The 27,711-nt window shown below is 39.4% G+C and overlaps 1 protein-coding gene across 5 annotated transcripts in view; it reads right to left on the bottom strand.

Moving 5' to 3' along the window:
* The window catches only part of ELAPOR2 (endosome-lysosome associated apoptosis and autophagy regulator family member 2), a 212,102-nt gene that overhangs the window by 62,321 nt on the left and 122,070 nt on the right, over nt 1–27,711 (bottom strand). For all 5 annotated transcript variants that reach the window (XR_014067463.1, XM_081536529.1, XM_081536531.1 and 2 more), the window contains 5 exons: nt 23,046–23,193; nt 19,951–20,037; nt 16,345–16,450; nt 8,292–8,444; nt 7,591–7,679 (listed from right to left, as the gene is read on the bottom strand). Coding sequence is in view for 4 of the 5 variants with exons in the window: in XM_081536529.1 (XP_081392655.1) it covers nt 7,591–7,679; nt 8,292–8,444; nt 16,345–16,450; nt 19,951–20,037; nt 23,046–23,193 (583 nt within the window). In the remaining variant the exon portion in view is untranslated. The remainder of the gene's footprint in view (nt 1–7,590; nt 7,680–8,291; nt 8,445–16,344; nt 16,451–19,950; nt 20,038–23,045; nt 23,194–27,711) is intronic.

Genomic DNA, 27,711 nt, shown 5'->3' with positions numbered 1-27,711 from the left:
TTTTTATTTTTTTTTTAATAATTAAGAACATGTTTCTGTCTATGGGAAGCAGAGAATTTGGTGAAGGACACAGTCATCTTTACAAGTATTTGCAATAAAGTGATCTCATATCAAAGAAGACTCCAGAGAGTGCTGTGGACTTCAAGGACATCACACTGGTCAATCCTAAAACAAAATCAACTCTGAATATTTTGGAAGCCCTGATACTGAAGCTCCAATACTTTGGCCACCTGACGTGAAGAGCTGACTCACTGGAAAAAGACCCTGATGCTGGGAAAGACTGAAGGCAAAAGGAGAAGAAGGTGGCAAAGAATGAGATGGTTGGAGAGCATCACCAACTCAGTGGATATTAACTTGAACAAACTCCGAGAGATAATGGAGGACAGGGAAGCCTGCAGTGCTGCAGTCCATGGGGTTGCAAAGAGTTGGACATGACTTAGCGACTGAAAAACAACAACATATCAGAGCATTGCAAATGTTGATCAATGCATAAGTATCAAAACAGGTATGTACAAAATTCTGTGGGAATTTCCAGGATTTCAAGACAATCTTGCCAGATCTACGTTATTTAACAGTGATGTGTTCTGAAATCTATGCAGAATCACTCTCATTTTATTGTGCTAACAGTATCTCTTTCTCTTTTGGAACTAACTTGTATGATGATGAAAGGAACTGGGAGCTACATGGTCTAGCTTCCCAGCCATAGAGATTAACAGGTGAACTAAGTGGTATAACCAGAGTAGCACACACTACTGGACAGAATGGCTGGTCTGAGATGGGCTCAAGATTCAAGCAGCACCTATCTTTTCAGAAACTTTGTTCAGCCCTCCTTTGATCAAATGCTATAAGGATGATAGTGGCTGGAATGGAGATATCAGAGTATATCTGGCACCACAGAAAGAAGCTACCTGAGGAGGAAATCAAACTGAGCCAAGAATATCAGTGAGAAGAGCAAAAGAAAGGCTTGGTAAAACTGTTTGCTCTGTGATAACCTCCCCAGTCACATGAGTGAAGGGACTCCTGCCCTGCCTGTCCCCACCCAAATTCTGAAAAGTATTTTTTAAATTCAATACATTAATTTCATAATTATCTCCAAGTACAGAAGCCAAATTGACATGGTATGGAGCCTGAGTGTGACCAGAATGTGGGGGTGAGAGTAGAGAATTGCACTGGATACCACACATGACATAAGCTAGTGCTAGAGTAGGTGTGCTTTCATAGTAGTGAGTGAACTTGAAATTTGTATGTGTTTTGTTTTCTAAAGGTTGCTTAGAACCCACACTTTACAAATGTTGCATGAGGTACACCTGTATAGCTATATACAAACACATGCAAAGATTCAGCGCTTGAGATTTGAGCCCAAAAGAATGTTGACCAGGGATAACAGACAAGTATTCCTCAAGAGAGGGCATCTTTTAATATTAACAAAATATTTGACAGGCCTCATTATCTCCCTGTGGATAAGACAGAGAGCTGTGGACCAATGATACAATTAGTGGATATATGGCTAGTTTAAGAACTATATGTAAAACGTTTATTTTGTAACTGTTTTTTTATAAACATTTCACCCAGGTTTTACATAGCTCTGAAGCCTTCCCTGACTTGGTCAGAGCACCCAAAAGCTCAGACTTCCCTGCTATAGCACTAATAACGATCAAAAATAATGACTCATTTTCTATGACAGATTATCTCTTTTTCTAAAGTCTAGACCAGACGTTAACAAATTGCTGAGATCTTGGACCAGCAGAATCAGAATTACCTGGGAACTTCTCAGAAATGTACATTCTCAGACCATGCCCTGGATCTACTGAAATAGAAAATCTGGGACAGGAACCTCCAGGGGAGTCTGATGCTCACCAAAGCTGAACAACGACTGCTCTGCAATCTATGGAGACATGTTTCTTCTTCTGTCTGTCCTTACTTGGCTCTTCCCTCATCACTCAGCACTCTGCATATAACCAGTGCTCAGTAAAGATTCACTGAATGAATGAGTGAATAAGTAGACACTCCACATTATTCATGATGTGAATGAGAGTCTATTAATCAGGATTAGAATGGTTCCAGTTAACAATTAAATTTTTCCTTAAAAGTGTACCCTATAGGCAGGCAGCATATTAAAAAGCAGAGACACTGCTTTGTCAACAAAAGTCCGTCTAGTCAAGGCTATGGTTTTTCCAGTAGTCATGTATGGATGTGAGAGTTGGAATATAAAGAAAGCTGAGCACCGAAGAATTGATGCTTTTGAACTGTAGTGTTGGAGAAGACTCTTGAAAGTCCCTTAGACTGCAAGGAAATCCAACCAGTCCCATCCTAAAGGAGATCAGTGCTGGGTGTTCATTGGAAGGACTGATGTTGAAGCTGAAACTCCAATACTTTGGCCACCTGATGCGAAGAGCTGACTCATTTGAAAAGACCCTGATGCTGGGAAAGATTGAGGGCAAGAGGAGAAGGGGACAACAGAGGATGAGATGGTTGGATGGCATCACCAACTCAATGGATATGGGTTTGGGTAGACTCCAGGAGTTGGTGATGGACAGGGAGGCCTGGCGTGCTGCGGTTCACGAGGTTGCAAAGAGTTGGACGGGACTGAGCGACTGAACTAACTGAACTGATAGGCAGGAAGCAAGCAAATAACTAAGTTTCAAAAACTTGAACATTCCTGTGCCATATGAATTACAATGTTCAAAGTCTGTATACCTCAAGAGCCATTTCCCTTGATGATGCTCTCCAAGCAAGGGGATAATAGATCCAAAAGAGCATGACAGGACAGTAACAGTCAAAACACAGTCACTGAATGCCCTGGGAAACATCATTAAGCCACCAGCAAATCTCCAGACTACTCCAAGCAAGAATAAATAACTCTTAAAAAGATGAAACCAGAATAAAAACGTTGAAATAAAATTAGAAAATATTCGAATGGATGTGTATAACAGACATGTCTTCACTATATCTGTTATCTAATTAAGTTCCCATTGCTTTTTGTTCACTTCTGAAGCTAGAAACCTCTCTCTTAAAGTAAGACTTATATCAGTTTTTAAAGAATCAGTGATATAAAAGAGATAATTAATAAGGATCTACAGTATGGCACAGGGAATTCTACTCAGTACTCCATAATGACCTATCTGGGAAAAGAATAAAGACTGGATATGTGTATATGTATAACTGATTCACTTTACTATACAGCAGAAACTAATACAAGATTGTAAATCAACTATACTCCAATAAAAACTTTTAAAAAAGAATCACTGAGTTTATGGAGTGCTGGTACACTGTTTTGCTGTATATCAAGAACAAAAAAGGAGCATAATTTGTGTGTATCTGTGTCTACAATATGCCTGTGGGTGTACACATGTGCCCATATATGTGTGTGTATGCATGTATGTGCACCCTGTACATTATATCTTTAATATGTGGCTCTACTTCCTTAAGCACAGGCCAACTAGATTTTATCATTCTATTCACTGACACTATTACTCACTGACATAATAAAAACATGATTTTTGGATATTATTATTATAACAAAAACAAGATCCATTTGTATATTAGATCTCATTCATTTAAGCTTCAGTAATGTTTTTATTGTCGTTCAGTGCTCAGTCGTGTCCAGCTCTTTGCAACCCCATGGACTGCAGGACACGAGGCCTCTCTGTCCTTCACCATTACCCGAGCTTGCTCAAATTCATGTCCATTGGGTCAGTGGTGACGTCCAACTATCTCGTCATCTGCCATCCCCTTCTCCTCCTGCCTTCAAACTTTTTCAGCATCAGGGTCTTTTTTAATGAGTCAACTCTTCACATTAGATGGCCAAAGTATTGGAGATTCAACTTTAGCATCAGTCCTTCCAATGAATATTCAGGGTTGATTTCTTTTAGGACTGACAGATTTGATCTCCATGCAGTTCAAGGGACTCTTAAGAGGCTTCTCCAGCACCACAGTTCAACGGCATCAATTCTTCAGTGCTCAGCCTTCTTTAAAGTTTAATTAAAGGTTAGAGTTCCAAAGAATAGCACAGAGAGATAAGAAAGCCTTCCTCAGGGATCAGTGCAAAGAAATAGAGGAAAACAATAAAATGGGAAAGAGTAGAGACCTCTTCAAGAACACTAAGGGAAAATTTCATGCAAGTTGGGCACAATAAAGGACAGAAATGATATGGAACTAACAGAAGCTGAAGATATTAAGAAGAGGTGGCAAGAATACATAGAGGAGCTATGCAAAAAAGATCTTCATGACCCAGATAACCACGATGGTGTGATCATTCACCTAGAGCCAGACATCCTGGAATGTGAAGTCAAGTGGGCCTTAGGAAGCATCACTATAAACAAAGCTAGTGGAGGTGATGGAATTCCAGCTGAGCTATTTGAAATCCAAAAAGATGATGCTGTGAAAGTGCTGCACTCAATATGCCAGCGAATTTGGAAAACTCAGCAGTGGCCACAGGACTGGAAAAAGTCAGTTTTCATTCAAAAGCCAAAGAATGTTCAAACTACCACACAATTGCACTCATCTCACACGCTAGCAAAGTAATGCTCAAAATTCTCCAAGCCAGGCTTCAACCGTACATGAACCAGGAACTTCCAGATGTTCAAGCTGGTTTTAGAAAAGGCAGAAAAATCAGAGATCAAATTGCCAACAACCACTGGATCATCAAAAATGCAAGAGACTTCCAGAAAAACATCTACTTCTGCTTTATTGACTATACCAAAGCCTTTGACTATGTGGATCACAACAAACTGTGGAAAATTCTGAAAGAGATAGGAATACCAGACCACCTGACCTGCCTCCTGAGAAATCTGTATGCAGGTCAAGAAGCAACACTTAGAACCATAAATGGAACAACAGACTGTTTCCAAACCGGGAAAGGAGTATGTCAAGGCAGTATATTATCACCCTGCTCATTTAACTTATATGCAGAGTACATCATGCAAAATGCCAGGCTGAATGAAGAAAAAGCTGGAATCAAGATTGCTGGGAGATATATCAATAACCTCAGATATGCAGATGACACTACCCTTATGGCAGAAAGTGAAGAAGAACTAAAGAGCCTCTTGATGAAAGTGAGAGAGAAGAGTGAAAAAGTTGGCTGAAAATTCAACATTCAGAAAACTAAGATCATGGCATCTGTTCCCATCACTTCATGGCAAATAGATGGGGAAACAATGGAAACAGGGAAAGACTTTATATTCTTGGGCTCCAAAATCATTGCAGATGGTGACTGCAGCCATGAAATTAAAAGACGCTTGCACCTTGGAAAAAAACTATGACCAACTTAGACAGCATATTCAAAAGCAGACATATTACTTTGCTGACAAAGGTCCATCTAGTGCAAGCTATGGCTTTTCCAGTAATCATGCATGGATGTGAGAGCTGGACTATAAAGAAAGCTGAGTTCTGAAGAATTGATGCTTTTGAACTGTAGTGTTGAAGAAGACTCTTGAGAATCCCTTCGACAACAAGGAGATCCAACCAATCAATCCTAAAGGAAATCAGGCCTGAATATTCATTGGAAGGATGCTGAAGCTAAAACTCCAATACTTTGGCCAACTGATGTGAAGAACCGACTCATTGGAAAAGACCCTGATGCTGGGAAAGATTGAAGGCGGGAGGAGAAGGGAACAACAGAGGATGAGATGGTTGGACGGCCTCACTGACTCAGTGGACATGAGTTTGAGTAAGCTCTGGGAGTTGGTGATGGACAGGAAAGCCTGGCCTGCTGCAGTGCATGGAGTAGCAAGGAGTTGGACAGAACAGAGTAACTGAACTGAACTGAACATAAAATAAGCTAAATTTAATTTGCCTTACTCATCATAAAGGAAAGTTCAGCCAAGAGAAGTTTAACTAAAGAAACATTATTCCAAATTACTTTCAACCCACCTTAATGGAGGAGGGCACGGAAACCCACCCCAGTGTCCTTGCCTGGAGAATCCCATGGACAGAGGAGCCTGGTGGGCTACAGTGCATAGGGTCACAAAGAGTCAGACACGACTGAAATGACTTAGCGTGCAATGGCTCTCTGCATATATTTTCTAAATAGAAATAGCTCTTACTTGGCCGTTAAAGGACATTCAACATCATACTCCATACTTCATAAATCCTTGCTCTTTAAAAGCTGTTAATGTTACTCTTCTTATTGAAATTAATAGACGCACTTCTAAATGAAAATGTCCATTATTTAAACTGTTCTTCCTTTGACCTATTTTAAGTACTTGCTATACTGCAAATATAAGAATATATTTGGTCTTAAGTATTGGAAAGTAAATTTAAAAAGCTTAAGGACTAAGGGTAAGATGAACAATTATATAAATATAAAAATTATAGATTAGAACCTAAGGACAAAAATAAACATCATTATTTCAAAGATGCAAACACACACAAAGAATGCTGCATCACAGCCTCCTTAATCTCAGTTTCTCCTACTAACATACTAGTAAGGCAAACTTTTTAATTAAGACAATGGCAGGTCAGCTGCAGAGTTCGGGTTTGTATCCTTCCTCTGGCTAAGTGCCATTTATATGGTAATTACTTTGCATTTTCTAAATGCAATTACACAGCAATCTGCCATAACTGCATCAGCCTATGGCTGCATGACTTTTATTGGCTGAACCTACTGAGTAACCAAATAATTAAAGAGAAGTTAAACAGTATCTTCGTTCTGTGAGTCACAGAACACATTTTAAGCCTGTGTTCTCCTGATACTAATATTCCTGAAAAAAATTTAACTGTTTAAAATAGCAGTAACTGACTGAGCAGTCACTATGTACCAGGCATTATGTTGCTGCTGCTGCTGCTGCTAAGTTGCTTCAGCTGTGTCCGACTCTGTGCAATCCCATAGACGGCAGCCCACCAGGCTCCACCATCCCTGGGATTCTCCAGGCAAGAACACTGGAGTGGGTTGCCATTTCCTTCTCCAATGCAGGAAAGTGAAAGTGAAGTCGCTCAGTTGTGTCCGACTCTTAGCGACCCCGTGGACTGCAGCCTACCAGGCTCCTCCGTCCATGGGATTTTCCAGGCAAAAGAGTACCGGAGTGGGGTGCCATTGCTTTCTCCAGGCAGTGTGTTAGGGAACCTTAAATTTAGTATCTCATGTATTTTCATGGCAGCCCTATGAAGTAAGTACTGATATTATTCCCATTGTACAAATGAAAAAAACTGAGACTTAGAGCACACAACATAGCACTAATAAGCAGTGTGTGTTAGTCGCTCAGTCATTTCTGACTCTTTGCAACCCCATGGATCCCCATGTGACCCTACCAGGCTTCTCTGTCCATGGAATTCTTTCTCAGGCAAGAATACTGGAGTGGACTGCTTCTCTACAGGAACTTCCCAACCCAGGGATCAAACCCTTGTCTCCTGCATCGCATGCAGATCCTTTACAGTTTGAGCTACCTACAGGGAAGACCTAATAAGCAGTAGTTATGAAAAGCAAAGCCAGAAAGGTGGGCTTAGGAGTCTAAATTCTTAAATTGCCTCTGTGCTACTTAAACACACGTGCTATATATCTGCTCATTTACCTAAGGAACAAACTGCAGTCTGCTCAAAATGGGAAAACGGGTGGATAAAAGAGGGATGTAGCTGACTGAACATAGCCTATACCTTTCCTTCCTCATCACATGGAGTGTGGATCTGGAAATAGTCTTTTGAGGTACAGGGAGGGCGCTCCGTACACTCGCTGGATCCTTCTTCTGCAACACAAGAATGCATTTCAGAAATGAATCATTTATGTTGTGACTCGAAGAAAAAGGCAAACATGGAAACAAGCAAACAAACAAAAAGCAAAATAGTGAAAAGTAAAAATACTCTTGCCAGAAGAATGTAGGTAGAACTAGTTAGGCCTAGAGCAAATGAAGACCTGGATTTTTATTTTTCCTAGAGCAATAAATGTTTTCAAGGTACACAAGAAGCATATCATAGTTTTCTAAGAAAACATTAGATTTCCTCCATATCACTGTATGTTGTAAATCTGGAACAAATTAAGTTTCTAAGTACATCTCCATGCCAACGAATGATCTAAAAGTACAATATGAATTTTTTAAGGCAAGTATAAACATATCCAAAACAGCTACCTGGGGGTTGTGGAACAGAAAACATTACGGACAAAAAGAAAACTTCTGCAGAAAGAGGTAATTAGAAGTTCTATTTTATCCACTAAGTATGGATTCATTTCAGGACTTTGGTTTCTGGCCCTCTGTTTTCATCACATTGTATGTGTGATTTCTGGCTTACGACTATACACTGTCCACAAACATAAATTTAGCAGAAAAGATCAAAGAGTATAAACTGGAGATTCATCTTACCCGAAAATTGGGAGTCCTCATCACACCTGATACATTCTTTGGCTCCCTTCTCAGAATAGGTGTTTCTGGGACACACTTGGCAGATGAACGAACCTGGTTTGTCGCTGAAGGTGCCGGGCTTGCATGGAAAGCATTCTGATGTGTAGGCCACCCCTGTGTGGTAATGGAAGAAAGGGCAGGGAGGGAGGACACTGTACCACCTCTAAGTGGTAGTGGGAGACAGAGCATGGAGGGAGGACCCTGTGTCACCCTGTGTGGTAATAGGAGACAGAGCATAGGGGGAGGGCCCAACATCAACAAATCAGTGTGTCCTTGCTTCTGCTACCAGAAGTGAGAGAGAAATAATAGTAAGCTCAACCCAGGTCTTTTATATACCATTAATTCAACCTCACAAATGTATTCACTGTTTGCAGAGAGCTGGGGTGCATACTGAATTGAACACTGAAGTACAGTGAACAGTTAAGAGATTCAGATTTGATAGAGGTATATAATAGGTGTATGAGATTCCACAGCAAGATGGCAGAATAGAAGGACGTGCACTCATCTTCTCCTGCGAGAACTCCAAAATTACAACTCATTGCTGAGCAACTGTCGACAGGAGAATGTTAGATCCCACCAAAAAAATATACCCCACATGCAAGGGCAAAGGAGAAGCCCCAGCAAGATGGCAAGAGGGATGAAATCACATTTAGAACCAAACCCCATACCCACCAGAGATGCTCAGAGGGCTCAAACAAAACCTTGTGTGCACTAGAAGACTCCTCAGAGACTGAGCCAGACCTGCCTTTGAGTGTTTGAGTGTCTCCTGTGGAGGTGCAGGTCAGCAGTGGCCTGCCACAGGTGCAGAGGCTCTGGGTGCAGCAGACCTGGGTATGGCATAAGCCTTCTTGGAGGAGGTCGCCATTAACCCCATCATAGAGCTGTGAGAATTTACACAGGACTGGGGAAACAGACTCTTGGAGGGAACAAACAAAACCGTGTGCACATCAGGACCCAGAGACTCCAGAGACTGATCCAGAACTGAGTTTGAGAGTCTCCTGTAGAGGTTCGGGTGGTACAAGTCAGCAGTGACCTGCTGCAGGGGCAGGGGCTCTGGGTGCAGCAGACCTGGGAATGGCATAAGCCCTCTTGGAGAAGGTCACCATTAACACCACCATAGAATCACCAGAGCTTACACGGTCTGGGAAAACAGACTCTTGGAGGTCACAAACAAAACCTTTTGCACACCAGGACCCAGGAGAAAGGAGCAGTGACCCCACAAGAGACTGACCCAGACTTGCCCGTGAGTGTCCAGGAGTTTCTAGCAAAGGCATGGGTCAGTGAGGGCCTGGTGCAGGGTCGGGGGCACTGAGTGCGGCAGCATATGCATGGGACCTATTGAAGGAGGTCGCCATTATCTTCATCACCTCCACCATAGTTTGGCCTCAGGTCAAACAACAGGGAGGGAACACAGCCCCTCCCATCAACAGAAAATTAGATTAAAGATTTACTGAGCATGCCCCACCCATCAGAACAAGACCAGTTTCCGCCTCAGTCAGTCTCTCCCATCAGTAAGCTTCCATAAGCCTTTTATCCTTATCCTTCAGAGGGTAGACAGAATGAAAACCACAACCACAAAAAACTAATCAAATTGATCACATGGATCATAGCCTTGTCTAATTCAATGAAACCATGAGCCATGCCATGAGGGCCACCCAAGACGGACGGGTCATGGTGGAAAGTACTAACAAAACGTGGTCCACTGGAGAAAAGAATGGCAAACCACTTCAGTATTCTTGCCTTGAGAACCCCATGAGCAGTATGAAAAGGCAAAAAGATAGGACACTGAAAGATGAACTCCCCAGATCAGTAAGTGCCCAATATGCTACTGGAGATCAGTGGAGAAATAACTCCAGAAAGAAAGAAGACATGGAGTTAAAGCAAAAATAAAACCCAATTGTGGATGTGACTGGTGATGGAAGTCTGATGCTGTAAAGAACAATATTGCATAGGAACCTGGAATGTTAGGTCCATGAATCAAGGTAAATTGGAAATGGTCAAACATTAGACGGCAAGAGTGAACATCAACATTTTAGGAATCAGTGAACTAAAATGGACTGGAATGGGTGAATTTAACCCAGATGACCATTATATCTACTACTGTGGGCAAGAATCCCTTAGAAGAAGTGGAGTAGCCATCATAGTCAAACAAAGTGTGAAATGCAGTACTTGGGTGTAATCTCAAAAAAGACAGAATGCTCTGTTCGTTTCCAAGGCAAACCATTCAATATCACAATAATCCAAGACTATGCCCCAACCAGTAATGCTGAAGAAGCTGAAGTTGAACAGTTCTATGAAGAACTACAAGACCTTTTATAACCCCCCAAAAAAGATGTCTTTTTCATCACAGGGGACTGGAATGCAAAACTAGGAAGTCAAGGGATACCTAGAGTAACAGGCAAATTTGGCCTTGGAGAACAGAATGAAGCAGGGCAAAGACTAACACAGTTTTGCCAAGAGAATGCACTGGCATAGAAACACCCGATTTCAACAACACAAGAGAAGACTCTACACATGGACATGACCAGATGTTCAATACCAAATTCTATGTAAAAGACTGACTATATTCTTTGCATTCAAAGATGGAGAAGCTCTATCAGTTCAGTTCAGTTACTCAGTCGATTCTGACACTTTGTGACCTCGTGGACTGCAGCATGCCAGGCTTCCCTGTCCATCACCAACTCCAAGAGCTTACTCAAATTCACGTCCATAGAGTCAGTGATGCCATCCAACCATCTCATCCTCTGTCAACCCTTTCTCCTCCCATCTTCAATCTTTCTCAGCTCAGGGTCTTTTCCAATGTGTCAGTACTTTGCATCAGATGGCCAAAGTACTGGAGCTTCAGCTTTAGCATCACTCCTTCCAATGAATATTCAGGACTGATTTCATTTAGGATTGACTGCTTTGATCTCCTTGCAGCCCAAGCGACTCTCAAGAGTCTTCTCCAACAACACAGCACAAAAGCATCAATTCTTCGGCACTCAACTGACTTTATAGTCGAACTCTCACATCCATACACGACTACTGGAAAAACCATAGCTTTGACTAGATGGACCTTTGTTGGCAAAATAATGTCTCTGCTTTTTAATATGCTGTCTAGGTTGGTCATACCTTTTCTTCCAAGGAGCAAGTGTCTTTTAATTTCATGGCTGCAGTCACCAACTGCAGTGATTCTGGAGCTGAAAATAAAGTCTGTCACTGTTTCCACTGTTTCCCCATCTATTTGCCATGAAGTAATGAGACAAGATGCAATGAACTTCGTTTTCTGAATGTTGAGTTTTCAGCCAACATTTTCACTCTCCTCTTTCACTTTCATCAACAGGCTTTTTAGTTCTTCTGTGCTTTTAGTCATAAGGGTGGTGTCATCTGCATATCTGAGGTTATTGATATTTCTCCCAGCAATCTTGATTCCAGCCTGTGCTTCATCCAGCACAGCATTTCTCATGATGTACTCTGCATATAAGTTAAATGAGCAGGGTGACAATATACAGCCTTGATATATTCCTTTCCTGACTTGGAAACACATGTTGTTCCATGTTCAGTTCTAACTGTAGCTTCTTGACCTGCATACAAATTTCTCAGGAGGCAGGTCAGGTGGTCTGGTATTCCCATCTCTCTCAGAATTTTCCACAGTTTCTTGTGATCCACATAGTCAAAGGCTTTGGCATAGTCAATAAAGCAGAAGTAGATGTTTTTCTGGAACTCGCTCACTTTTTCAATGATCCAAAAGATGTTGGTAATTTGATCTCTTGTTCCTCTGCCTTTTATAAATCCAGTTTGAACATATGGAGGTTCATAGTTCACGTACTGTAGGAGCCTGGCTTGGAGGATTTTGAGCAATACTTTATTAGTGTGTGAGATGAATGCAATTGTGCGGTAGTATGAGCATTCTTTGGCATTGCCTTTCTTTGGGATTGGAATGAAAACTGACCTTTTCCAGTCCTGTGGCCACTGCTGAGTTTTCCAAATTTGCTGGCATATTGAGTGCAGCACTTTTCACAGCATCATCTTTTAGGATTTGAAATAGCTCAACTAGAGTTCCATCACCTCCACTAGCTTTGTTTGTAGTGATGCTTCCTAAGGCCCACTTGACTTCACATTCCAGGATGTCTGGCTCTAGGTGAGTGATCACACCATCATGACTATCTGGATCATGAAGATCTTTTTAGTATAGTTCTTCTGTGTATTCTTGGCCACCTCTTCTTAATATCTTCTGCTTCTGTCAGGTCCCTACCATTTCTGTCCTTTATTGTCCCCATCTTTGCATGAAATGTTCCTTTGGTATCTCTAATTTTCTTGAAGAGCTCTCTAGTCTTTCCCATTCTATTGTTTCCCTTTATTTCTTTGCACTGACCACTGAGGAAGGCTTTCTTATCTCCCTTTGCTATTCTTTGGAACTCTGCTTTCAAATGGGTATATCTTTCCTTTTCTCCTTTGCCTTTCACTTCCCTTCTTTCTACAGCTATTTGTAAGGCCCCCTCAGACAACCACTTTGCTTTTTTGCATTTCTTTTGCTTGGGGATGGTCTTGATCACTGCCTCCTGAACGATGTCACAAACCTCTGTCCATAGTTGTTCAGGCACTCTATCAAATCTAATCCCTTGAATCTATTTCTCACTTCTCATAAGGGTTTTGATTTAGATCATACCAGAATGGTCTAGTGGTTTTCCCTACTTTATGCAATTTAAGTTTGAATTTGGCAATAAGGAGTTCATGATCTCAGCCACAGTCAGCTCCCAGTCTTGTTTTTGCTGACTGTATAGAGTTTCTCTATCTTTGGCAGCAAAGAATATAATCAATCTGATTTTAGTGTTGGCCATCTGGTGCTGTCCACGTATAGTCTTCTGTTGTGTTGTTGGAAGAGGGTGTTTGCTATGACCCTCTTGGAATTCTCTTGGCAAAACTCTGTTAGCCTTTGCCCTGCTTCATTATGTACTCCAAGGCCAAATTTGCCTGATACTCCAGTATTTCTTGACTTCCTACTTTTGCATTACAGTCTGCTATAATGAAAACGACATCTTTTTAGGGTGTTAGTACTAGAAGGTCTTGTAGGAGAAGCTCTATACAGTCAGCAAAAACAAGACCAGGAGCTGACTGTGGCTGAGATCATGAACTCCTTATTGCCAAATTCAGATTTAAATTGAAGAAAGCAGGGAAAACCACCAGACCATTCAGGTATGACCTAAATCAAATCCCTTATGATTATACATTGGAAGTGACAAATAGATTCAAGGGATTAGACCTGATAGGCAGAGTGCCAGAAGAACTATGGACAGAGGTTTGTGATATCGTTCAGGAGGCAGTGATCAAGACCATCCCCAAGCAAAAGAAATGCAAAAAGGCAAAATGATTGTCTGAGGAGGCCTTACGAATAGCTCAGAAAAGAAGAGAAGTAAAAGGCAAAGTAGAAAAGGAAAGATATACCCATTTGAAAGCAGAGTTCCAAAGAATAGCAAAGGGAGGTAGAAAGCCTTCTTCAGTGATCAATGCAAAGAATTAAAGAGAAACAATAAAATGGGGAAGACTAGAGAACTCTTCAAGAAGATTAGAGATACCAATGGAATATTTCATGCAAAGATGGGGACAATAAAGGACAGAAATGGTAGGGACCTGACAGAAGCAGAAGATATTAAGAAGAGGTGGCCAAGAATACACAGAAGAACTATACTAAAAAGATCTTCATGATCCAGATAGTCATGATGGTGTGATCACTCACCTAGAGCCAGACATTCTGAAATGCGAAGTCAAATGAGCCTTAGGAAGCATCACTACGAACAAGGCTGGCTGTAGAGGTGATGGAATTCCAGTTGAGCTATTTCAAATCCTAAAAGACGATGCTGTGAAAGTGCTGCACTCAATATGCCAGCAAATTTGGAAAACTCAGCAGTGGCCACAGGACTGGAAAAGGTCAGTTTTCATTCCAATCCCAAAGAAAGGCAATGCCAAAGAATGCTCAAACTACCGCACAATTGCACTCCTCTCACACGCAAGCAAAGTAATGTTCTAAATCCTCCAAGCCGGGCCTCAACAATATGTGAACCGTGAACTACCAGATGTTCAAACTGGATTTAGAAAAGGCAGAGGAACCAGAGATCAAATTGCCAACATCTGTTGTGTCATAGAAAAAGCAAGAAAGTTCCAGAAAAACATCTACTTCTGCTTTATTGACTATGCCAAAGCCTTTGACTATGTGGATCACAAGAAACTGTGGAAAATTCTGAGAGAGATGGGAATACCAGACCACCTGACCTGCCTCCTGAGAAATTTGTATGCAGGTCAAGAAGCAACAGAATCAAACATGGAACAACAGCCTGTTTCCAAATCAGGAAAGGAATATGTCAAGGCTGTATATTGTCACCCTGCTCATTTAACTTATATGCAGAGTACATCATGAGAAATGCTGTGCTGGATTAAGCACAAGCTGGAATCAAGATTTCTGGGAGAAATATCAGTAACCTCAGACATGCAGATGACACCATCCTTATGGCAGAAAGTGAAGAACTAAAGAGCCTCTTGATGAAAGTGAAAGAGGAGAGTGAAAAAGTTGCCTGAACACTCAACATTCAGAAAAGTAAGATCATGGCATCTGGTCCCACTACTTCATGGCAAATAGATGGGGAAACGTTGGGAACAGTGACAGACTTCATTTTCTTCGGCTCCAAAATCACTTCAATTCGTGACTGCAGCCATGAAATTAAAAGATGCTTGCTCCTTGGAAGAAAAGGTATGACCAACCTAGACAGCATATTAAAAAGCAGAGACATTACTTTGCCAACAAGGTCCATCTAGTCAAGGCTATGTTTTTTCCAGTCGTCCTGTATGGATGTGAGAGTTGGACTATAAAGACTGCTGAGCACTGAAGAATTGATGCTTTTGAACTGTGGTGTTGGAGAAAACTCTTGAGAGTCCCTTGTACTGCACAGAGATCTAAGTCAATCCTCAAGGATATCAGTCGTAAATATTCATTGGAAGGACTGATGCTGAAGCTGAAGCTCTAGTACTTTGGCCACCTGATGGATGAACTGACTCACTGGAAAAGACCCTGATGCTGAGAAAGATTGAAGGTGGGAGAAGTAGGGGTTGAAAGAGGATGAGATGGCTGGATGGCATCATCGACTCAATGGAGATGAAGTTGAGTAAGCTTCGAGTTGGTGATGGACAGGGAAGCCTGGTGTGCTGCAGTACATGGGGTGGAAAAGAGTCGGACACGACTGAGTGACTGACCTGAACTGAATCAGTGTATCAGCTCAGCTATTAAAACAACTTTATTAATCAGAAATGGAGTAAATTCTGATTCCTTCCAATTCTGTACCATTCTCTTCTCTCTGTGTCTACCAGTTCCCTTTTTCTCCACTGCTCACTAGTTACATATAGACAAGACGAGGAGACCCAGGGAAAAGCTGACTTTTCTTCAGGTCTGTAATTCCAGGTATCACCAGCAGATGTCCCTATAACTAATGAGTTAGCTTCACAGGAAGAAGCACACTTAGACCACATTAAAATGTAAATCAAACTTAAATAAAATGAATCACTGCTTTAATTAAAAGTAGCTCTGATAATGAACCATGCCAGGGCATACTGTCCACTCTCAGGAGTCAGAAAATGCATAGTTGTTTAAAAGAGGCAAAAGATGTGGGAGACTGGCCAAGATATTTATTTCACTGTTATTTTTATGGAGACAGTCATGACCTGTATAAGTACTATGCCAGCACAATGAAGTCTTCTTGAATGAAGAGTAGGCTATTAATAAAGATTGTTTTCTTTTATTTCAAGACACCTACAATTGTCATTATTTTTACTTTCTCACACAGATTAAATAATTCAGTTTACGGACAGGAAAAACAAACAGCCAACTTGCCAGAAATAAAACCAGAGTGTCTAGGCCAGTATGATGCCTAACCTGCTAATTTTTGCCCCCTATCCCCTTGAACCAGTGAAACCAACAACGAAATCAATATTTTAACTAACTATAAAATGGGATAGGTGACTACTAAAGGAAACACATGTGAAATACCTTCAATTGTGATATTTTTTACCAACACTGGCTTCACTGCCTTGGAACCCATAAGGATGCCTGTAGTTCTCCAGTACAGTATGTTTGTGCCTGATTTCAACATTACCTGTAAAGAGAACACAAGACACTCAGGTCAGATGAACCATGCTACTTCCAACCATACCTATATAAAAGCTAATCCCCTACACACTTTTCAACACATAATGAAACACAATTATCTGGAACCCACAAATTTAAATCAACTACTTATTGAGCCTTAAGCTTTGCTTAAATTCACATTTTGTAAAAAAAAAAAAAAAAAAAGTTTGCCAACCCCAAAAATACAGTAAAGAGGGACGAACAGAAAATTCTTTAAGCATGGAAGAAGATAAAATGCTTTTCAAATCATTTGCATGAAGGCTTGGTTTATATTTAAAAGACTCAATTTAGATTGTGAGAGGCACTTAGCCCAATTACATACTGATTGCTGTCACTATTCATAAGTATATCTCTGGGCTCTGAAAACAAAAAGGTAACAAAATGAGTTTGCTTCCTTTTAAAATTACTTAACAAACAACACTAGGACAGCAACAACAACAACAAAAAAATAGGACTGATTTGACGCTATGGCTCCAGAATTTAAATGATACAATGTCTAATATTTGCTTCCTTTGCCACCAGAACATTTTTATCAAATTACTTTTCCGATCAATTTCATGCTGATTCAGTCAAGTAAACTAATGTTAAGGGTGTTTTGCTTTCTCATTTGCCACCCTTATTCTTCTATGGAGTCTGGCTGGCCGAATTCAAGCAGTATAAAATTATAACATATCTGACTACTTCACCCTGCCAGAGAGTCAGAAAAGCAATACGTTAAATACTTTTCCTTTGTGTTAAGTCTTTTTAAGTGAAGAAAGCGTATTTGCTGCCAAGGGTTACTTGTACCTTCAAAGCCCAGAGGACTGAAAGCTTAGGTGAATGGATCTTAATTGGTACTAATATCACTTCCAGGCATACAGATCAAAAAAATTACTCTGAAAGGGTGCATTATATTATCACTCAAGGATGAGGTATCTGCAACAACACAAAGGCAAGGATGGATGGTCACTTATTGAAACAGTGTTCAATCTACACTGCAGGCACCATGGTAGGCCCTCCCTACGTATTCTCTCAATGGACATGAGTTTGAGCAAACTCCAGGAGATGGTGAAGGACAAGGAGGCCTGGCGGGCTGCAGTCCATGGGGTCACAAAGAGTCAGACATGACTGAGGGACTGAATAACAAATGTATCCTCTCATTTAACTCTGCAAGATTGGTCCCGTTTCTCATATGAACTATTAAAGTCAAAGAGACAAAGTCAATTGCCTAAAGAAATACAACTACTATAAACCAGAGCTGTTGTTGTTTAGTCGCTATGTCTGACTTTTTGTGACCCCATGGACTATAGGCTGCCAGGCTCCTCTGTCCATGGAATATCCCAGGCAAGAATACTGGAGTGCTTTGCCATTTTCTTCTCCAGGGGAGCTTCCTGATCCAGGGATCAAATTGGGGTATAGTACTTTACCATGTTGTGTTCGTTTCTGCTGTACAGTAAGTGAATCAGCTATATATACACACACATATTCCCTCTTTTTTTAAATTTCCTTCCCATTTAGGTCACCACAGAGCATTTGGTAGAGTTTCCTGTGCTATATAGCAGGTTCTCATTAGTTATCTATTTTATACCTAGTAGTGTATATATGTCAATCCCAATCTCCCAATTCACCCCATTCCCTTTCCCCCCTTAGTGTCCAAATGTTTGTTTTCTACATCTGTGTCTCTATTTCTTCCTTGTAAAAAGGTTCATCTACACCATTTTTCCTGGCCGCAGGCACAGGATAGCTCCTCTCGCTGCCGCCCCCAGCCTCCAGCCTGGGCTAGCTTCCCCTTCCCTTCCTGCCTTCAACCTTTCCCAGCATCAGGATCTTTTCCAGTGAGTCAGTTCTTCACATCAGGTGGCCAAAGTATTGGAGTTTCAGCTTCAGCATCAGTCCTTCCAATGAATATTCAGAACTGATCTCCTTTGGGATGGACTGGTTGGATCTCCTTGCAGGCCAAGGGACTCTCAAGAGTCTTCTCCAACACCACAGTTCAAAAGAATAAATTCTTCAGTGCTCAGCTTTCTTTATAGTCCAGCTCTCACATCCATATATGACTACTGGAAAAACTATAGCTTTGACTAGATAGACCTTTGTCAGCAGAGTAATGTCTCTGATTTTTTAATGTGCTGTTTAAGTTGGTCATAGCTTTTCTTCCAAGGAGCAAGCATCTTTTAATTTCATGGCTGAAGTCACCATCTGCAGTGATTTTGGACCCAGGAAAATAAAGTCTGTCACTGTTTCCGTTGTTTCTCCATCTATTTGTCATGAAATGATGGGACCAGATGTCATGATCTTAGTTTTCCGAACGTTGAGCTTTAAGCCAACTTTTTACTCTCCTTTTTCACTTTCATCAAGAGGCTCTTTAGTTCTTCTTCACTTTCTGCCATAAGGGTAGTGTCATCTGCATATCTGAGGTTATTGATATTTCTCCCGGAAATCTTGATTCTAGCTTGTGCTTCATCTAGCCCAGCATTTCTCATGGTGTACTCTGCATAGAAGTTAAATAAGCAGGGTGACAATATACAGCCTTGACATACTCCTTTCCCGATATGGAACCAGTCTGTTGTTCCATGTTCAGTTTTAACTGTTGCTTCTTGACCTGCATTCAGATTTCTCAAGAGGCAGGTCAGGTGGTCTGATATTCCCATCTCTTAAAGAATTTTCCACAGTTTGTTGTTATCCACACAGTCAAAGGCTTTGGCATAATCAATAATACAGACGTAGACATTTTTCTGGAATTCTCTTGCTTTGTCTATGATCCAGTGGATGTTGGCAATTTGATCTCTGGTTCCTCCGCCTTTTCTAAATCCAACTTGAATATCTGGAAGTTCATGGTTCATGTACTGTTGAAGCCTGACTTGGAGAATTTTGAGCATTACTTTGCTAGCATGTGAGATGAGCACAATTGTGTGGTAGTTTGAGCATTCTTTGGCATTGCCTTTCTTTGGGACTGGAATGAACACTTGACCATTTCCAGTCCTGTGGCCACTGCTGAATTTTGCAAATTTGCTGGCATATTGAGTGCAGCACTTTCACAGCACCATCTTTTAGGATTTGAAATAGCTCAACTGGAATTCCATCACATCCACAGTTAGCTTTGTTCGTAGTGATGCTTCGAACTCAAGGATCCATCCAATGCCAAGCGTCACTGATTCTCTTTCTTGTGATTACCACATCTGTAAACTTACATACCCAGAAGTTCTGTATATTAATTCTGAGTAGACTTCATTCCTGTTAATGCCTCCCTTGAAAAGCAGGAGAGTTGGAGTGTGAAAGGAAAGAGCAGGGAGAGGGAGCTAAGGAGAAAGGAAAAGGAAAGAAAATAATACTAGAAAGAGCCTGAGTCCATGAAACTTAGGGGCAATCTAGAAATTTTTAAATTAAAAGATAATTTTTTTCTTTAAAATGAACTTTTAAAAATAAGTTTGCGAAAAGAAAGGAGAAGAATGGAGAGAAGGTGGGAGAGAAGAGCAGAGAGAGACTTACAGAATGAGAGCCCCATTCTCCATTGTCTGTGAGTTTTACCCACTTGTCAGCGGTGGTGTCCATCTCCTGGCACTGATCATTCTGAATCTGTGGAGTAAACACAGGGGCCCAGTAAAGCTCAGTGAACGGTGGTTTAATTAGATGTGTCACTCACCACAGGACAGGCTACAAGAGCTTCTTTCAATGTGTAGGAAACAATAGCCACGAGTAATTCTCAGTAAGTAAACACACCAGATCTCTGGAGCCTGAGTGACAACTGTGTATGAGTATGCAGTTCTAAGTGAACCAACCTCATTATCGTAACAAAAAGACAAGCCCATTAAGAAGTCAGAAATTGGGCAAGCAGGAGTGTGGGAGGCAAAGGAGGAGAGGGCAATTAACACTGAAAATTCACATAGAGGAGAAAAAGTCACTGTGAAAATGTAAAAGGTTGTATTCACCATGCAGGCCCAATAATATAAAAATAAAGTTTGTTTTTATAAGATTTAGGGCCACTGAAACCTTAAATTAATAAATAAATGAAATCTGCTTTGTTTTCAGTTCCCCGGGACTTAATCCAAATGTGTACGTAAGTGGCTATAGCCAAAGTCAAAGACCCCAGTTGGTATTTGGGGACAAATGTTGATACTCTATAGCAATTCAAATAAATACAGCTAATATCTTCAGCACCAAACATTTTGTACTTTTCAGACAATTCTTCCAAAATACCTAGGGGTTGGGACATACCTCTCCAGGTCTACAAAATACACACAGACATCAAAAATGTCTGTGTATTTTTTTACAGTCTTGACTTCTTGAGGCTATATTTACAGTCTTGACTTCTTATAGCTCAGTCGGTAAAGAATTTGCCTGCAATGCAGGAGACCCAGGTTCGATCCCTGGGTCAGGAACATCCCCTGGAGAAGGAACTGGCAACCCACTCCAGTATTCTTGCCTGGAGAATCCCTTGGACAGAGGAGCCTGGCAGGCTACAGTCCATGGGGTTGCAGAGAGTCAGACATGATTTAGCAAGTGAGAACATAATAGCATTAGAGTAGGGTTGAAACAATATCTCATCATCTATACTTCCTCCAAAATGGCTATTTCTCTATTCTTTAAGTCATTTTTCTACTTCATTCATTCCCCTAATTTCACAAACAGCATTAATATCTCCTCCATAAGAGCTATTTCCTAAAGACTTAACTAACTAGAAAACACATCCTTTTAACAGCCAAAACCAGAGAAAATCAGTTACTGAGGATATTTGTTTTAACTGAATTTAATTATCATATTTATATTATAAGCACAATGACAATCAATGCGAGTGTTAAGCCATTTTTAAACATATATGAACCCTGTATATACCTTTTTTAGTCCATGTTTGCATAAACTGAAAGCTTTTTTCTCAGCGGATATCATATATCTAGTGTTATTTTGACAGTCTACTAGCATTCTGGAGATCTGAGTTCTCTTGTTAACTCATTCTAAAAGTAACTAGTAAAGGTATAACCTTGGTCCAATCACTTCTTCTGTCTAGGTTTGAGTTTCATCATTTAAAAAAAAAAAAAAAGTATGTGTGGAGGGGAGAGCTGAATGAAACTCCCAGACTACTAACATGAAATACTTTACTGCTTTCAATCTATAACGGTCACAGGTACATCTGCATCCTTTAATCTTCAGACATTCCCTTTCCATTAACTACTAGCAGGATGGACATAAGGCACTGACTCTCTGAGTCAATAAATTGCAATCTATGAAGCTAAAACATCAATAAAAGAGGAAACATAAACTCATCATCCCTTTTCAATCCATAACTAGAAGAACAAAGGCATCACTGAGAGGAAGCAATGAAACTTCATGCCTTAAGAATACCTTCACTGACAACTCTCAAAGGACTTAATAGACAACACAGAACTAAATGTTAACTCAAACAATTATACAATTACCTTGCTTTTTAACTTTATTTTAGTAATATTGCAAAAATATCCCATGGAATACGGAGTTATTCACTCAGAGAAGTGTCTTGCAAACAAAATGTAACTTAAAAAGCCAATCTGTTTGAATATTGCTTAACATCTTAAACTCATCAAAGGATATTGAGAGTTAAGAGGGTCCTTAAAAGGTCTGGTCTACAATCCTCTTTACAAAAAGGAATGTTAAGAGCTGAAAAGTTAGTTGTCCAATAACACACAACCAGCAACTGCAAAGTTGAGACATGAGCCAGAATCTTTTGACTTTAAATCTTAGGCTCATACATTCATGGAAAATATTTCTCCCTAGCTAACTTTTGATTTAGAAATTTCCATTATCAAGAGCAATATAAATTTGCTTCAGCATTATCAGTACCTTTATTCCTGAAATCTGGGCCACAGAAACATTTTACAAGATATTTTCCCAGTTACTTGCACAACACACATACTTTTTTTTTTGGTTTAAGAAGTTAATCACAACAAATTTTTCTCAAGCATTTGCGTCACTGCCACAACAAATATTTGCACAATTAGGTACAGTTGCATAAAATAGCTAAATAATTTTTGTGGTAACAGCCTGTTCTGTTAGACTACTATTTTATCCTATAGTCAGTAATGTTATTTAATCTCTTGCCAGAGACATCAACTACCTCATCCCTTGATTTCTTTATATTGTACAAAACTGGGACAATCAGAAAGATATAGTCACTTCTAGTTCTAAAATATTGCCCATGAGTATACTTAAATAATTCAAATATTTAAAATTGAAAAGAGAAGAAAAATCTTTTAAAATAAAAACTGAGATTGGTGAAAACATATTTTTAAACAAAGTATCATCTATCTCTATAGAAAAACTAAATGAATATCAGGAAATATATTCATTATACAAAAAGTCTCAACCAAATGGTCATCTAATGATTGTATCCAAAAGGAAAACAACCCCAATGTTATTCTACAAGGAGAGAACTCAGAGGTAAAGAAATAATTATTAACCAGAAAGTATTATAGAAAAAATAAATATTTCTTATTGAAAGCTTCAGTTAATACAAAAAAACAATGCACACAATGAAATGGGAACAAATGATTAAGAGAAATTTTACATGAATGCCCTTTAAAAAGTGAATTCTAGAATATAAAAGGCCTTACAAAGAATTCAAAGAAGATGTTGTTGTCCACATACTGGTACTCAAAGAAGACATAGCCTGACTTCTTGAGGTGCACAGCATAGATCAAGGATACCGTGCAGTCATCACGATTGGACTCTATGTAGTTTCCACGAGGGACCCAAGAAGAGCTGTGGAAACAAAACCATTTCATGTTAACATTCAGAAACCTCTTCTGTTCACAAGTTCTACAATTGAGATTTAAAAGTGGTTCTGTCGACAAAGCACAGCAGAGGAGTCTGAAGCGCATGTGGACCCCAAAGGCCAATACCACTGCTTGAAAAAAGGTTCATGTCTTGTGGCACACAACTTCCGAAAAATCATGGTAAGATTATGCAACTAATGTGCTGTGCAGCTGCGGCTGCTGCTGCTTATCACCAAAAATATAATCACTAGATAGTTGATCACTAATTCTAGCAGTCTTTGATGGAATTACTCTCAACTAATATCTAAAGTTTTATTTACAAACACATATTGGCAAAGGGTGCCCATTTATTATGAGAGAAGAAATCATCCTAGAAAAAGTCCACTTAAAGTGAATCTAAATATTTTTTTAATGTTTATTTTGTATTGGGGCGTAGCCAATTAACAATGCTATGATAGTTTCAGGTGAACAGCAAAGGGCATCAGTTATACATATACATGTATCTATTCTCCCTCAAACTCCCCTTCCATCCAGATTGCCACATAACATTGAGCAGGAAAAAAAAAAAGAGAGAGAAAGAGGAATCTAAGAAACAAACCACAAAGGGACTTACAGATACAGAGAACAGACTAGTTTTCTGTGGTTGCCAGGGAGGGGGGAGCAGAATAGATGAAGGGGATTAAGGGGTCCCAACCTCCAGTTATGAATAAGCCATGAGGTTGTAAAAAACAAGATAAAGAATATGGTCAATATTGTAATAACTTATTGTGGTGATTGTTTCATAATATATGCCACTGTCAAATCACTATGTAATGCTCCTGAAACTAGCATAATAGCAATTTGCTATGCAACTGTTATATTTCAACTGTTTAAAAAAAAACACATGATCAGCCAGATGGAAAAAAATAATAAAGTGAACCTAAATAAAATGTAGATCACAGTGTCACAGTACATAGTAGGAGCAAAAGTCTCACTGGAAATTTTATCTAAAAAATAAAAGATTAAGGAAATATACTAGTGAACAAAAGTTGGGTTGTAAATCTAACCATAAGCTAATTCTTAGATTAATCAACAGTGAGTCATGTGTCAACTTTTGGGCCAAAAAATTTTCCAACCAGACTGTACAACAGCACAAATTAATATCCTTCTCTTTGAATTTAACTTTCCATTTGGATTATAAGAGTGAGATTTTTGGCAAATTCTTTTTATTAACCAAAAATAATAATAAAAAACTGAGACTTCCACGTCTCAACATGACTCACTGATTGGTATTGGACTTGCCCTTTTCTTTAACAATCTAGTAAACTAAACAAAACACACAAGCCATGCTCAGGCATTGACACTAGACAGTGCAGGACTGAGATTCTTGACAGCAGGAAAACGCATGAGACAAAGCCCAAACTGACCCTGACCTCATTCATTCTTCAGGACACTTTCCAGACTCTGGCACTGGGAGATAGCTCCCAAGCAGAGCACAGAGGTCTCACTGAGTGGAGAAATGGATGAATGTTTGGAGGAAGCTGAAATAACCAGAATTTACAGGCATGAGAAGCAGAGAAAACAGGGGCTCCAGAAGTCCACATGGAGCTTCTCTATAGGCCTAGGCTTGGGGCTGGAGTGTGCAGGCCTAGCAGAGAATAGCCACTGCAAAATTAAGTCAAAATCGGAGAGGTCACTTTTATGGGTATCTCAGGATCTCCAGGCCAGCCAGAGAGGAAAAAACTTAATAACCACATTGGACATTCATCTGAGACTCCAGAAGTGCCAAATTTTAGGAATAAAGGCCATGCCCTAGGGTAGGTATCCACAAACTTTTTCATAAAGGGCCAAAGAGTCCATAAATGGGGCTTAATGAACCATGTGATCTCTCCTGCAGTACTCCACTACGCAATTATAGCTCAAAAGCAGCCATAGATAACACATAAATGAGTGTAGCTGTGTTCAAATATAACATTATTTATAAAAACAGAGAGAGTAGGCCATAGTGTACCCTAGAGTAAAGACTATGACCTAGAACTAAGTGTGAAACCAATACAGAGCCACCTTAAAAAAAATTCTAAATACCAGACCTAACGAGACACTCTTCTGGTAAATATGCTCCCTCCCAGAACAAAATCCAACATCTTTTACACAAAAGAAAAAATAATCCACATTCTCCACATCGTAACACTCATGATGCCTAATATACATAAAAATTTACTAGAAATGCAAAGAAGTGGTAAAATACGACCCTTAGTTGACGAAAAAGAATCAAAAGAAACAGACAAGTATTTAAGACAGCTTTTAAAAATATAATCAAAAAACATCAAGACATGAATATAGTAAGTGAAGGGATGAAGAATCTCAACTATTTTAAGGGAAATAAGAACTATTTTAAAAACTAAATGGAAATTCTACAGCTGAAAATTACTATTTGTGAAAATTAAAATTCAATAGATGAGCTTAAGATCAAGTTTGAAACTGCAAAAGAAATAATGCTAGAGCAACAGAAACTATGTAACCTGAAGTATAAGAGAAAAAATGGGGGGAATAATGGAGTCTCAGTGACTGTGGACAATACCAAGTGGCCTAATATACATGTAAATGGAGTTATAGAAGGAAAATAGGGAGAGAAGGGGGCAGAAAAACATTATTGGTGAAAGAATAGCTTAAAAAATTCCCAAATTTAATAACAATATCAACCTACAAATCCAGGAATCTCAGTCAACTTCAAGCAGAGTAAAAATACAAAGAAAACCAATGTTTTCTTTGAGTCATGTGTCAACTTTGAGGCCAAAAAAGTTTCCAACCAGACTGTATGACAGCACAACTTAATACCCTTCTCTTCAAATTTAACTTTCTATCTGGATTATGAGAGTGAGATTTTTGGCAAATTCTTTGTTTTTACTAATAAAATAATAATAATAATAAACTGAGACTTCCACATCTCAACATGACTAGCAAAGAAATAGAGAACACATTATAAGTAGTCACGGAAACAATGATACATTACATAGAAGGAAGCTAACCAAGCAAAATACAGCTAATTCTTTTTTTTCTTATCACAAACAAGGGAGAGTTCAAAAGGTAATGGAACACCTTTAAAACATAGAAGGAGAAAAGTAGAAGTCCAAAGTCCTATGTCCAACAAAATATTCTTCAAAACCGAGGCTAAATAAAGATGTGTTTAGATTTGAAAAAGTTGAGAGCATTTATGAGCAGCAGACCTGCATGAAATGATAAAGAAAATTTTACAGATTAAAAAAATAATACTGCATAAACATTTAGAAAATAGGAGAAAAGAGTATCAACAATCGTAAATACATAGATAAAAACAGAAAGCTACATTTTTCTCAAGTTTTTAAAAAATTAATGGATTCTTTATAACACATTTTATTGTATTACAGGGTTTATGATGTGTTCCTAAGCATATGCTAATAGCCCCAGGATGAGGGTATAAAGGTAACTATACTGTTGTAAAGCTTTACATATTATATAAAAGTACAACAACACTAATTATACTTTAAGAATTGTAATTTGTGCCTTTGCAAGATATCTAAAGATGTAAAAACACTAACTACAACAGAAAACATTGATAAATTGTACTTTTTCAAATTTTAAACTTTTGGTTTTTTAAGAACACCACTGAGAAAATGAGAAAGCAAAAGCTACAGATAAAAGAACTATTTCACACACATATATGTATATGTGCATGCATATGTGTATAGGTTAAATATTATGTAGATTCATGACAAAACTTCATGTCAAGCATACACAAAGAACTACTACAGCTCAATAATAAACTGACCCAAAAACATAACAAATAGATAAATATTTGACACTTAACACATATACACACACCCACAAACATATGAACTATGAACATATGAATAGTGCTGCTGCTGCTGCTAAGTTGCTTCAGTTGTGTCTGACTCTGTGTGACCCCATAGACGGCAGCCCACCAGCCTCTGCTGTCCCTGGGATTCTCCAGGCAAGAACACTGGAGTGGGTTGCCATTTCCTTCTCCAACGCATGAAGGTGAAAAGTGGAAGTGAAGTGGCTGAGTCATGTCCAACTCTTTGCGACCCCATGGACCGCAGCCTACCAGGCTCCTCCGTCCATGGGATTTTCCAGGCAAGAGTACAGGAGTGGGTTGCCATTGCCTTCTCCGATGAAGAGTGCTAAATACCTTTATAAAGAAGGAAATGCAAATAAAAATACAGAGAAATACCATTTCTCATACATACACTAGAAAGACTAAAATAAACCAAGACTTGTGTACAATATTTTACAGTGTAAATAACTAGAATTCAAATACACTGCTAGAATCTAATGCTACAATCATTTTGAAAATCTCTTTGAAAATTTCCTACAAAGTTCAACACACATCTTCTATATGATCCAAGCAATTAAAAAGAAATAAAAAGAAAGCAAGATTGGGTGGATAGAAGAAAGGAAGGAAGGAAAAAGGGAGAGGGAGAGAGAAAAGGAGACAAGCTTAGCAGTAACAGGCTGAAATTTACAC

Source organism: Giraffa tippelskirchi, chromosome 10 (assembly GCF_054371585.1).
Source record: "Giraffa tippelskirchi isolate mGirTip1 chromosome 10, T2T-mGirTip1v1.2.pri, whole genome shotgun sequence".
NCBI classification, from domain to species: domain Eukaryota; kingdom Metazoa; phylum Chordata; class Mammalia; order Artiodactyla; family Giraffidae; genus Giraffa; species Giraffa tippelskirchi.
This window is presented reverse-complemented; position numbering and strand designations above follow the sequence as displayed.